The 14,160-nt window shown below is 37.3% G+C and overlaps 1 protein-coding gene across 2 annotated transcripts; it reads right to left on the reverse strand.

The window, feature by feature from the left end:
- Positions 1-1,288: 1,288 nt before the first annotated feature.
- Positions 1,289-4,477, reverse strand: LOC122038233 (DCC family protein At1g52590, chloroplastic-like). 2 transcript variants are annotated; one of them, XM_042597879.1, is made up of 7 exons: positions 3,975-4,477; positions 3,701-3,912; positions 3,553-3,610; positions 3,326-3,433; positions 1,897-1,989; positions 1,709-1,785; positions 1,289-1,495 (listed from the first exon to the last, which is right to left on the reverse strand). In XM_042597879.1, exons 1-7 carry the CDS (start codon positions 3,992-3,994, stop codon positions 1,404-1,406), a joined length of 660 nt encoding a protein of 219 aa, XP_042453813.1. In that variant the 5' UTR covers positions 3,995-4,477; the 3' UTR covers positions 1,289-1,403. The 2 variants fall into 2 exon arrangements, with proteins under 2 accessions (XP_042453813.1, XP_042453812.1); XM_042597878.1 differs by having other exon boundaries at positions 1,291-1,495; positions 3,701-4,472.
- Positions 4,478-14,160: the final 9,683 nt, after the last annotated feature.

Consider the following 14,160-nt stretch of genomic DNA (forward strand, 5'->3'; position numbering starts at 1 on the left):
ATCATTTTTAAAATAATTCTAAATATTTAAATCTGAAAAACTAGAATACATATATATATGGTTAAAAAAAAAATAGAATGGGTTACACACGCAACTAGAATCGTAGTTAAATATTACACGCTTAGTACAGGAACATTACTATTGTTAAACTTATAAACGTGGTTCTATTAACAAATCAGTCTGACACACGAGTTAAAAAGAGTTTTAAAAAATAATACAAATTAATCACTCAAATTCGGAAAATCTCAATCGAATTGGACTTAATCATAAGAATAATTGGTGAAAGAAACTCTTGCATTGTTAATTGATAAACACAATAATCCAATTATATTTAAAACATAATTAACATAGACACCACCCTTCAAAGTTTCAATGGATAATAAGAATTAAAAGTCAGACTAATTTTAAATAATTTAATAGTTTTTAGTAATTTAGACCCGAATTACTACTTAAATATGTAGCGTGGGCAAATTGACTTTTTACCGTGCTTTTTAAGAAGCGAATCTAGATCGTTTTAAAAGCTATGAAAAAAAAAAGAAGATATGCGCAGATTTTAAATGTGTAGAATTCCATGTGTCTTCCAATTATTCTAAGTAGGTACGTCAAATCCATGTGAATGCGGAGACTCCCAAATGCCGTTATTGACTTGGACATCATGTCAAAGTCATTAATTGACAGATCAACGGTGGCATACTTATGCGACACCTACCATTTGATTTGATTAAATTAATACGGCGGTACGATTTAATTACTTGCTTCCGTTGTTTCGGTCCGAATCCGGTCAAGTTCTCACATTTTTTTATCGTGTTTTTTTTGCCATATCATTTTGACGACTCTTGAAATATTACGGAATCTCATTCCGAGCCATTAGATTTGATTTCAAAGTTTCTCCAGAATCCTAATGGAAGTTAAATGAAAAAATTAATTTAGACCGTATTTTTCAGATAGAAAGAACTGACCTGCAAAGTAATTTTGGCAAATCAGACAACGTAGGCACAAATATACTTTCAAATTGGGGTGGAATTTCTTTCACTTAGGAATGATTCATTCATATCACAAGATAAATTATATTATAAAATGATAAATATTGAATGAGTTGGAAGTATGTGCTTCTGGAATTGATGTTACTCTATGAGAAAGAGGCATCTTTTTGTCTTGTTTCTACTTGTAATTATTAATTGACCAAACCCTACTTTTGATGGATTCTCTGATCATTAGTACAACACTAGATTAGAGAATAGACTTAAACATATTGAACGGTAAATCTACTAGAGAATCTTATTCGGAATATCGAGTTGGTCGAGTCTGTTGATTTTATCATTATATTAAAATGATATAACATTGCTATTCAATTCTTGAAAAAAAAAGAGAGTATGTTTATTAAAATAATTATTAGTCAACTGTTAGAGCAAGCTGGTATCTCTTGTTCTTCTTGTCATGAATTGGGCTACTCCAGTTAGTTCGCCTTTAAAAATGGATATATGGTCTCGAATTGCTGCATAACAGAGAATATATAAACACTCAGTCCAGGAGTTGATCACAGGCAAAGTAATGTTTTTATTGAGAACCTAGTTAGTAAAATCATGAAAGGCTCTGCAAAGGTTACATGATGTTGTAAAATACGAGTTTATACAAGTACGATACGTTTTCTATGCGCAATGAAGCATGAAAACTTTGTGGGCAAGCATAGCAATCTCCTATATCTCACATGATTCTGCTTCTGTGCGGCCAAAAAGTGCATAGCGGTTGTTGGCAACTATGTCATAAGAAAAATCCCTCACAAACCTATGAAATTTTAGCACAAACATTTCAGCGAGGCCGAGACATAATGGTTGAGCCCACCATCCACATATAACAAATGTTCAAGAAGACCAAAGAAGGATTATTGAGACTTACAGTGGGGCAATCTTCAAGAAGAAAGCAAGTTGAGGAAACGGGAGGCCAAGAAACTCCATAATCCTGAGGACAGCTTCTGACTTTATAGAACACCTAGAATAAGACAATAGAAAGTAGAAACTTGGTTACTGAAAGTTCTATGTTCTTATTGTGCCCCTCTATTTGGTCCCCTACGACAAAGGCATGTATACAAACAACCAAGCTCACATAATGTCCTGATCCATAGGAGTATTTAAATATAGTACTCTTACAAATTAGAAAGCGTAGGATGGTAACTTCTGCTGGGTTGGCTCGAACATTGTACTATTAAGACTCACCAATCATAATAGTACAATGCCTACTGATCTATATTGCTGACAAGCATTATGTGAGCTTGGTAGTGGAAATTAAGACAAGTTGCTAAAGCATTCGAAGGCATTAAGACTCACCCATCTAATTTCCTAGCACTTGCTAAAGCAATGCCTACTGATCTATATTGCTGACAAGCATTCTTCAATGGAGTGAGAACTTCATTGTGGTGGTCATACAAAGTGGTTAGACAAGAATAGTTTCCTATTAACACAACCATGTATGTTTTCAGTCCTACTTAAAAGAGCACAACTTAACCGTTCATAATCAGACTGGAAACAAAATCCCGTGATAGCACAGCCAAGTAATGTGATGCACATATATGCAACCCATGCCTCATTGATGCAAGTGTGCCAAGATCAATTGTGATCCAATGTCTCACGATCGATAGTAATAGGCACAACACGGCTACAACCTGGTGTGTCCTTTTACCAAAATAACGGCTCTATGTTTATGCAAATTTTCACCGAGTTTTTTGATTGAGAGCGGAGGCTATGTAGTTTTCAAGTTGTTTTTTTTTTGTGCGCGCCAAAATTGTGATGATGCCTTGAGATAGATGCAACAATTGTTCAAAACGCATGCAACAACTATTGGAAACCATAGATAAGGATTGTCTCCTCAAACATTAGGTGAAGTTTTGCTTTTATTCCCCAAACGCTGTTGAGAGAGGAGTCACGTATAGATAAGAGCTTCATTACAATAGAATGAAAGCAAGGCATGTCTAGGTAACTATGATTGGCTTGGATACTCTATGGATTGATGTAAGTTCTGGACAAATCATTTTATATTACTCTTGTGATTATTTATGGCTGTTTAAGCTTGTCAAGGAAGTCGTCGTCAATGTTACACAAGATGTTTGGTGTATTGCCTTCCCTGTGGGAGACATTGTTTCACAGTGTGGCTTTTTGGTGGGTGATTAGCATCAGCAGATTACAACACTTTTATTGGGTGGAAACTATTTATTATGATAATGTTAATCTCAATAACCCAACAAATTCAAGTCGACGATATCAGCTTATTTTAACTGACAAAGGCCATCAAAGAACAACATAAATAACACATAGAAACTGAGACGGTGTACCTGTCTTTTTCGACAAGTACTACACTGGAAATATCGTCGGATGATCTCCCGCATCTTTGCAGAAGTTTCCTGCCGGATTCACTCTGAAGCGCCTCGTACCTAATCATTCTGCATAGAAGAAATAGTTCAATGGGAAAAAAAATTTGCTCTTGACGACCGGATACCTGACAAAATTACCATCTGAGACAAGGGGGAAAACGAAAAGAAAACGGAGAGGACCATGAGACCTGTTGCGATCGTTGTCCCGAACAAATCTGACTCCACCGTTGCACAAATTGCACACGCCTGCAGCCACCGGCACCACCACAGAGGTTGATTAGGGCAGGAATTCAATTGGAGAAGAAGGAAAAAGGAAGAGGACGCGGCAGGCGTTACCGTCGAAGAGCATGATCGGCCTGGAGTCGGTTTGGAAGAACTCGCCGTCGGTGACCTTCACCCAGTCGACGGAGGCGGAAGAGGAGGAAGGCGGAGACTGGATCCCAAGTGCAGCTACCGGCGCTTGGGTTTGTTTGAACCTTACTGGGGTTGCGCCGATGGGTAGAGAGCCGAGCACGACTGGAAGGACGAGCGTCATGGCGCTGTGGGAACTGGAGAAGGCAAGATCTTGGCTTACCGTGCCAATAGAGAAGGATTGGTGATTTGATCTTACCCTTTGGCTCCTTTGAGCATTTGCCAAATGCCGGGGTAGAAAATCGTGTACGTTGGCGTCGGCTGAACCACAATTTAGGTGCATTATTTCTGGCCTGCTGACGCGGATGTGATAATGTTAGGGTTTTATGTTTCAACCACAAGCACCTCGCCTCGTTGGCGACTCCCTGGCCTGCAACCGACTGGAGTCTCTCCTCTGCATCCTCGCCACCCGGAAGAAGCCGAGCTCGTCGGCAGCGACGGTGAGGACGAGTTCCGGCCGTGGGTGTTCCGCCGCCGAAACGACACCGTCTCCATCTTTTGGTCACGCTTCCTCGTGAAGGGCATGTAGAAGAAGGCGCCTGCGGGATGAATCACAACACTCTGTTCTTGGAGACCGCAGACGACCAGTGGGCGGGGGAGCTGACGGAGATTGATATACTGGTTTCGGTGACGATCTACCGCGAGAACGGCGTAGGCGTTTAAGCCTGCAGGTGCCCGAGCCAGGCTTAAGCTCTTTTGAGATCGTTCCATCAAGCCATGCACCAGGGGAAAACCCATCAGGATTACGACCCAAATGATAGGTACCGGGGGTCTATCACGTAAAAAAATCGAAAGAAAAAGAGATAGGGTAATCGTTATGAGGAAATCAACCTCCAATAATCAAATAAAATTGATTAATTAAAAAAGAAATTATTTGTCTTCCAAAATTACATAACTTATCTTTAAATAGAGACGTAAATTATATTTTCAAAAGAAAAGATCTAAAAGAAAAATAAAATAAAAATATATTTTCAAGAGAAAATGTCTTATTAAAACTTATATAGAAGAAAAAAGAAAAAATCTAAAACTTAAAAGGAAATAAAGTTAAAGGATTTATTTGAATAGATCCATTAAAGGATCTTATCATTCCACCGCTCTTCAAAACAACCTTGTCCTCAAGGTTGATAACAAGGTTGTTTATCAATAAACTTTGAAAATTTTTCTTGAATGGTATCATATAATTCTCATGTTACATTATCGTAGATAAATTGCCCCATTGAATTAATAGCTCAACTGTTGCTTGATTATTCTTCTTCACGAGTCTCCTTTCTAAAATAGCATAAGGTTGAAATTTAACTTCATCATCTGAATTCACTTCAGGAAAGTGTTGTTGAAGAGTAAATTTATCGCCTAGTTTCTTCTTTAAACAAGACACGTGAAATACAAGGTGTATTTTAGAATCTTGTGGAAACTCCAAGCGATAAGCAACAGGTCTTTTCACAAAAAGAGAATGCTCATGTAAAAGAGTGAGTATTTTATAAAGGTGATGCAAATGATCTTCGAATGATGAACTATAAACAAGGATATCATCAAAGAAAATCAAAATAAACTTGCGGAGATAAGACCTGAAGATATCGTTCATCAAACTTTGGAATGTAGAAGGTGCATTAGTTAAACTGAAAGGCATGACTAAAAATTCATAATGACCATCATGAGTCCGAAAGGTTATTTTTGGAATGTCCAACTGATAGATTCTTATCTGATGAAAACCTGAGCGAAGATCCAATTTTGAGAAAAATGAGGAACCTCCTAATTCATCAAGTAATTTATCAATGATGGGGATGGAGTGCTTATCTTTCACTGTAATTTTATTGAGTGTCCGATAATCTACATACATTCGTCAACTTCCGTCTTTCTTTCGCACAAGCAGTACTGGAGAAGAATACGAGCTTACACTTGGACAAACAATACCAGCTTGAAGCATCTCTTGTACAATCTTCTCAATTACCTCATTCTGTATGTAAGGGTAGCGATAAGGCCTAACATATGCTGGTGCACTCCCCGGTATTAGAGGTATACGATGATCTTGTGAATGTGATGGAGGAAATCCCTTTGGCTCAACAAATATCATAGAAAATTTTGAAAGAAGTGCCCCTAATTCTGGAGGGGTATATGAGATACCTTTAGGATCCTTTTTGATGGAGAGTTGCATAAGAAAAATGGAGCAATCTTTCTTTAATAACCGCTCTGCCTGATAACTACTGATTGATGTGATAGTATCTTGTCTCTTGCCTCTGATGCAAACTTCTTTTCCTTGATCTTGGAAGCGTATTGTTAGTTGAGAGAAATTCCATATTATGTCTCCTAATGTTCTCAACCATTGTGCTCCAAGTACAATATCACACCCATCCAGGGGTAAAAGAAAGAGATCTGTGATTAATTCATAATTTGGTAAGAAAACTTTAATACCTTCACATTTTCCTGGACTTGTAAGTGATCTTCCATCCGCCACCTTAACATCAAATGTAGACGCTCGCTCTATTTTTTGTTTAAGCCTTCTTGCTAAGGTTGAGCCTAGAAAATTGTTGGTGCTTTCTAAATCTACAAGTATCATTACTGGTTGCTTTTTAATGAAACCTTTTACCTTCATTGTTTGCGGAGTTTGTAGTCCTTCTAAGGCATGTACTGATATTGCGATAGAGTCATCTTGTACTTCGTTGATATTATCTTGTGTTTCACCTTCATCAAAATCATCTTCTTCCTCAGAGTTCTCTATTGGTTCAATCATCAGTATCCCCTTTTGCTTGCATTGATGACTACGATGCCATTTTTCATCGCAATGCCAGCATAATCCCTTTGCCATACTTTCCTTGATCTCTTCTTTTGTCAATCTACGGGGTGTTGAATAATGTGATGAGTTTTCATGAATTACCTTGTTATTTCTTCTTCCTTCCTCATTGATCTTCTCTTCTTGTAGTCGTGCAAAGGATAAGGCAGCCTTCATGGTGCGGGGTTGATTCATTTTTACTTCTCGTCGTATATCAAGGTGAAGTCCTTCAATAAAAGTGCCCAGTAGTTGCTTTTCTGACCAATCACGAGTTCGATTAGAGAGTCACTCGAATCGTCCTTGGTACTCTAGTACGGTTGAAGTCTGTCGAATTTTGGCCAATTCTCCATCAACATTCTCATAAACAGAGGGACCAAATTGATTGATGAGTTCTTCTTTAAATTCCTCCCATTTTGGAGGCCCATGGCATGCTTCAAGCCAGTTATACCATTGGATGACATTACCTTTGAGGTTTATAGATGCTAGTTCTACCTTCGCATTGTCCGATGTACTGTGGAAGCGAAAATATTTTTCAGCCCTTGAAATCCATCTAATCATATCGTTGTTCTCCCAGCGAGGAAATTCCACCTTCTACGTGGATAGTTGTGCTCTCGATCTTTATTTGAGTTTGCTCCTTGGTCATATTGTTGTTGTCGAAACTGCTGATTTATTCCCCTTTTGATTAATATGCTTGAGCTGGAATCTGCTTCTAAACGATCCTTCAATTCTTGCACTATTGTGACCAACGATGTCATAGTTTTTTTGAGTTTATCCATCCTTGTCTCGTGCTTAGCTTCAAATTCCAGAGCCCATTTGGAGTCAGGATCGGATGAGATCCTCCGGTCGTCATGTCAGAGTAAATTTTCTTCTCTTGAAGTCGGGTTAAGACCATGCACTTGTTGAAGTTGCTGCGAGATACTATAGGGCGAAGATGAAGTGAACTGCTCTGATACCAAGTTGATAGGAACCCGGGGGTCTATCACGTGGAAAAATCGAAAGAGAAAGGGAAAAGGGGGATAGGGTGATCGCTTCGAGAGGATCGACCTCCAATAATCAAACAAAATTGATTAATTAAAAGGGAAATTACTTGTCTTCCAAAATTACATACCGTCTCTTTAAATAGAGATGTAAACTACCTTTTCAAAAGAAAAGGTCTAAAAGAAAAATAAAACAAAAATACATTTTCAAGAGAAAATGTCTTATTAAAACTTATCTAGAAGAAAAAAGAAAAAGTCTAAAACTTAAAAGGAAATAAAGTTAAAGGATTTATTTGAATAGATCCATTAAAGGATCTTATCACCAAAAGCTGCTTGTCGATCATGTTGAGTACCAGTTCATCTCTGCCAAACTTCCTTGCAAAAGGCCGCATTGCTATTTACCATTCTTGCAAAGTCACCGAGGGTTAAAAAGTGAGGGTGCTGCTTTGGAGGGTTATCCCAAGAAATGAAATGGAGGCCATCATTGACCGTGGTGTTTAGGGATGTAAATGAATATAGTCGAATCAAGCTTTTGGAGTTCAAGCTTGTTTGATAAGATAATCAAGTCGAGCCGAGTTTAAAATGAACTAAGCTTTCAAAATAATTGTTCAAGCTTGACTTGGTTTATTTTTTATGAGCTTGAGCTTGTTTGAACCTTGGCTTGATCTTAACTTGATTAGATGTTATCGAGCTCTCAATTTAAACTTGGCTTGAGCTTGGCTTGAGATTGGTTCAAACTTGGTTTGTTTAAATGTTATCGAGCTCTCAATTCAAGCTTATTTGATTGTTTGAAAATTTTAGTTGTTTGATTGATTATTGAGCTTGATAATTTAAACTTATTTGTTCATTTTATTTTATTATTTATTTAGTATATCGAAAAGAGTTTTATTAATGAATGTGGTTCGTGAATATTATTCACGAACATTGTTCACGAACGTTGTTCACGAGCTGAACACATATGTGTTCAAGCTTATTTATTTAGTTTAATGAGTTGTTCAAGCTTGTTTATTTAATTAATCTTGTATATATTGAACGAACATAAACTGTTGGTGTAGCGGGGCGTAAAAAAAAAACATTTCTCTATTTTTTCAACTAAGATTAGTAGCACTATCACAATAATTATAAATTAAAATGAACAACTAATATAATTAAAAGAGGCTAGCAGGTTTAACTTGGTTACAACCTAGGTGATTTTTAATGCATGGCGATTGCAAAGCTCCATTAGAAATTTCTCCTTCGTGTAAGCGGAGAAGTCTCTTACAATTTATGAAAAGCTCAAAAAAGACTAGGAAATTGATTACAACAGTTGTTCTACATTTCCTAGGTCCAAGGGTCTTTTTATAGCCCCTGAAAAATCTCATCCGAATCTTGAGGGCGCCTCCAAAGGACTTGGAAGGTGCCTCCAGTGAGACAGCAGCGGATAAAAGTTTATCCGCTGCTAACGACCACTTTGGGCAGGTCGAGGGCACCCTCCATACTCATGGAGGGCGCCTTCCATGATTATGAAAGGGCGCCCTCCATAAGCATGGAGGGCGCCCTCTGCCTGAAGACGTCTTCAACCTCTGTGGCGAAGGCAGTGGTGTGCCTCGGAGGTGTCTTTAACCTCTGTTAAGGGCACCTCCCGTGGGCTTAATGGGCTCCTTTCGCTCTCCTGCTGTTCCGATCGCCTGGGTGATTGCGACCAACTGAAATAGAGCTCACCCGAACCCAATTTTCGGCCTTCTCCTCGAGCAGGCTTCCGCTCCGTCTTCTCGTCCCTCGAACGTCGCATACGTTCTTCTCGTCCACCGGTGTACTCTTCCACAGCACTTCGTCCCTCGGATGTACCGAGCCCGTCGGCTCCATTCCCGTGCCATCGTTCTCGCTAGCTGCGTCTTCCGCTCGACTTCTTGTGCTCCTAAGCTTCTGCACACTTAGACACAGGGATCAAAACAAAATAGGATCCAACCTAACTTGGTTGATCACATCAAAATAACCACGGGGTCCAACAATCTCCCCCTTTTTGATGTGCATCAACCCAAGTTCAAGTTAGGATAATAACAAACAAGTAGTAATAAAAGAAATTACAAATAAACATTTTAGGTATAAAATTTGCAATAAAAGAAATTACAACACTAAGTATAAAAATAAACTGATTTGAATTCAGAATTTGAAAAAAAAAATCCTAACTCCCCCTAAACTTATACCTATTCCAACCCCTTTGATCACATCAAAAGAATAGGGTAAAAATATTGAAATTTAAGTTTTAGGAAAAAACTTGATTTAATAGAACAAGTAAAAGAAATTTCAAACAATTACTAAGTTTGTGAAGATTTTCAAATAATTGAAAAAAAAATTAAAACGTTATCTTAATTAATTTTACAAGTTTATCAGTTTGTCAATTAAATATTCAATTTAGTAATTGGCTTCCAGGTTGTGGCGAGACACTAGACCTTCTTGGTTATTGGATATCATCAACCACTTCTAGACAAATTCTTTTAAAGATTTTAAACATTTAATTTTTCTGAAAGCCTTAAATCCCTAAAAAAATATTTAATCTAAATAAGATTTTGGAACCCAATATAGGTTCCTTCCTACTGGGTTAATTAAAAATTTGGGAGTATATATCTTTTGAGAATTCTTCTAAGTTGTCCTTGGTGATGTCTAATATACCAATTTAATTTACTATACTTTCTATACTTTGATTTTTGACAATTGTTCAATTTCAAGCATGCATGGTCATTCAAACTTTTGATTTGAATTTTTAAATTATCATTTTGTGATTTTACATTATCTATCTGTCTTTTTAAATCAACGTTCTCTTTTTTCAATTTTACTAAATCTTTCGAAAGTGCTTTAATGAACTGAAAAGAATGTTCGGGTGAAAGAGCACGTACCTCACTTACCTTAAGTTCTGACGCTCCTCCTTCATCGTTGCTTTCTTCCGATGATTCTCCCCCTTCATCTACTCATCTCTGAGCTAGTCTCATCTTGTTCTTGATGGATTGTCATTAAGGCTAGTACGACGTATACTTCGATTTCAGATTCGGAGGATGATGACTTGTCCCATGTGGTTTTGAGATTATGTTTGGGCCGAGTTGACTTCTTATTCTTTTCCTTATCTTTGTGCTTCAGTTTCGGACAGTCATCTTTGATGTGCCCTTCTTCGTTACAATTGTAGCATCAGACGGTCCTTCTATTTCAAAGATGCTTTCTCGTCTGCGATTTACATTTATTGAACTTTCTTACCATAAGAGCCGCTTTGACTTCATCGATGGATACTTTGGAGTCTTGATCTTCCGTCTTCGTTTTTAGGGAAACATTGAGATTTGTCTTTTCTATTTCTTTAGGATCTATAATTCAAGATTCGTGAAGTTCAAAAGTGGAAAATAATTTCTCTAGTGTACTTACCTTAAGATCCTTAGAGATATAGTATGCATCAACTAAGGACGCACATTCTGAAATTCTCGGGAAGGCGTTGAGTGCATACCGGATTGAATCTCGGTTTGTTACCGATTCTCCGAGATTGTTTAACTGAGTAATCAGTTCCTTGATTCGTGCTTGGAGTCGCGCTACCTTTTCTCCATTATTCATCCTCAAGTTTGTTAGTTGGGTTCAGAGAATGTTTCGCCTTGCTAACTTTGCTTCCGAGGTGCCTTCGTGAAGTTATAGAAACTTCTCCCAGAGATCTTTGGCGGAGTCGTAGCTGCCAATTCGATTGACCTCCTGGGGCGAAAGAATGTTGAGCTGATGGAATTCTGCTTTACCGTTCACCACGAAGTCGGCTTGTTCTTTTTTTCTTTCACTGATATTCTTCTTTGTCTTTTAGAACTATTAAACCATATTTCATTATTAATAGAATTTCGAAATATATTTTGAAGAATACCTCCATCCGACATTTCCATTGTGCGAAGTCTCCCTTGAACTTTGGTGGGTGAATGCTTGTGCCGGCCATCATCTTGATCTTGTTGCTTTAGTCGACGGTTAATCCTTCTAAGGCGGTTGGGCTCTGATACCATTTGTTGGTGCAGCGGAGCCGGTAAGAGGGCGCATCGTCAAAAAAAAAAAAAACCTTTATCTATTTTTCCAACTAAGATTAGTAGCACTATCACAATAATTATAAATTAAAATGAACAACTAATACAATTAAAAGAGGCTAACAGGTTTAATTTGGTTACAACCTAGGTGGTTGTTAATCCAAGGCGGTTGCCAAGCTCCACTAGAAATTTCTCCTTCGTGTAGGCGGAGAAACCTCTTACAATCTATGAAAAGCTCAGAAAAAACTAGGAAATTGATTACAACAGTTGTTCTATATTTCCTAGGTCCAAGGGTTTTTTTTATAGCTTTTGGAAAATTTCATCCGAAGCTTGAGGGCGCCTCCAAAAGGTTTGGAAGGCCCCTCCAGCGAGGCAGCAGCGGATAAAGGTTTATCCGTTGCTAACAGTCACTTTGGCCAGGTCGAGGGCACCCTCCCATACTCATGGAGGGCACCTTCCATGCTTATGGAGGGCACTCTCCACCTGAAGGTGGCGGAGGCATTGGCGCGCCTTAGAGGCGCCTTCAACCTCTATTGAGGGCACCTACAACAAGCTTAATTAGCTCCTTTCACTCTCCTGCTGCTCCGATCGCTTGGGCGATTGCAACCAACCGAAATAGGGTTCACCCGAACTCAATTTTCGGCCTTCTCCTCGAGCAGGCTTCCGCTCCGGCTTCTCGTCCCTCGAACGTTGCGTACGTTCTTCTCGTCCACCGGTGTACTCTTCCGCATCACTTCGTCCCTCGGATGTACCGAGCCCGTCGGCTCTCTTCCCGTGCCATTCTTCTCGCTACCTACATCTTCCGCTCGACTTCCTGTGCTCTTAAGCTCTTGCACACTTAGACACAGAGATCAAAACAAAACAGGACCCAACCTAACTTGGTTGATCATATCAAAACAACCATGGGGTCCAACATAAACAAGCTCTTATCAAGTCGAATACCAAACTTGTTCATGAATGTTTGATTCATTTACAATCCTAACGGTGCTTTGAAACTCTAGCGCATTGAAGATGACAGTGTCGAAATAACCCCATATGCAGTATCATCATCCAAACAGAGCCTAGAACTCAAAATATATCTAATATATAAAACACTACATTCATCATAAACACAAACTTTTAGCAATATGAACAAAAATAGCATAAAAGACTAGCATTATTATTACTTGCCAATAGCATAGTGAGCAATACTCTCATTTTGGATAAATTTGATACTATCAATAAAGGTAGTCTTGGTCGTCATCTGTATACCAATTAATAATTCATATATTTTTTTTTAATTGGTATATACGTGCCAATGAATGAGTTCAAACACTATCCGTAATGGATCTTACCCTTATTTTGGGGCAAAGGGTGATGCACTCATTCGCCGTTGAACAACTGAACAAGACTCTCATGCACTACACTTCGGTAGTCATGTAGTGTGCTCATAGATGTGTCATTCTTCTTCTACTGGCTTATAAGTGGTTCTATCTAAAATTATTAGAACTAATAAACACCATTAAAGCAAGATAGAATATAATATATATAGGGGTGTCAAAAATGCATGGAGGTTTAGATTTGATTCAGATTGAGAATTTTTGGGTGGGTTATGTTAGGATCATATTGGGTTTGGATTGATTTGAGTTGACCTAAATTTAAGGTTTAAGATTTTTTAAAGATTAAATTGAATTTTATTTTAAAAATTAAGATGTTTTATATATATAATAGCATAGGGTTAGTATGATAATGTTGAAATATTAAAATAAAAGTAAAAAATTATAAAAAAATAGTAAAAAAAGTGTTTTTTAATTGGTTGGTTTAGTTTATGATTTTTGGATTGTGTTCGAGTTCAAATCGAATTAGAATTTATTATAATATTCTTATTTCGAACATACCTGAATCTATCTGATCCATCCGAATTGACACTTCTAATATATATACTAGTCCCATTTAATGTAAATGTTGATGGATTCTCTTGAGCTTTCCTTGTTAAAAATGAAAATTGATGCCCGGAAATTTGAGCTTCTAGAGGTCATAATTTTTTGATTCGGATTGAATCATAGGATTTTTAATATACCAAATTTAAGTTCATTTATCTATAATTAATTATTGGGTTATCGGGGTAACTATAATGACCTAGTTTTAGACTCAAAAATATCGTTTAAAGTCTTTTTTGAAAGTTACAAATAATTTTTATCATTATTTTAGAGTTATTCCCATCTTTTGTATCATTAGGATTTTAAGACTATTTAAATCTTTGTTAAGTTGATGTTTGAGAATTATGTTTTATTTTGAATCAATTTTATTTAATTAAACATAGAGACGACATCTCTATGTTTGACGATTTCTTGTGTTTTCTCTGTAATTCTTCTGTGAAAATCAATCTCTAAAATAATCATTATTGTTTGATATAAAAAAATTCAATAAAACATTATTATCTTTTAGTCCAATCTAAGGTTATAATAATTGGTAGTATCAAAGCGAGTCTTTGTGATGATGGAGCATAATTGGGTCTCCCATGATGACAATTAGATATGGGCTAAGCGAGATTGTAAGACTCCAATTGAATCTCACATAATCAGTCGATTATGGGTTAATACAAAATAAATTATAAGCTTAGATAAATTAATTAACATGAACTAT

Source organism: Zingiber officinale, chromosome 1A (genome assembly GCF_018446385.1).
Source record: "Zingiber officinale cultivar Zhangliang chromosome 1A, Zo_v1.1, whole genome shotgun sequence".
Classification (NCBI taxonomy): Eukaryota; Viridiplantae; Streptophyta; class Magnoliopsida; order Zingiberales; family Zingiberaceae; genus Zingiber; species Zingiber officinale.

Coding starts and splice junctions, on each gene's coding strand:
- LOC122038233 (XM_042597878.1), bottom strand. CDS start 4,058: ATGCACCTAAATTGTGGTTCAGCCGACGCCAACGTACACGATTTTCTA. Junction 3,434..3,552: donor CGGGACAACGATCGCAACAG/GTCTCATGGTCC, acceptor TCTTCTATGCAG/AATGATTAGGTACGAGGCGC. Junction 1,990..3,325: donor GTACTTGTCGAAAAAGACAG/GTACACCGTCTC, acceptor GTCTTATTCTAG/GTGTTCTATAAAGTCAGAAG.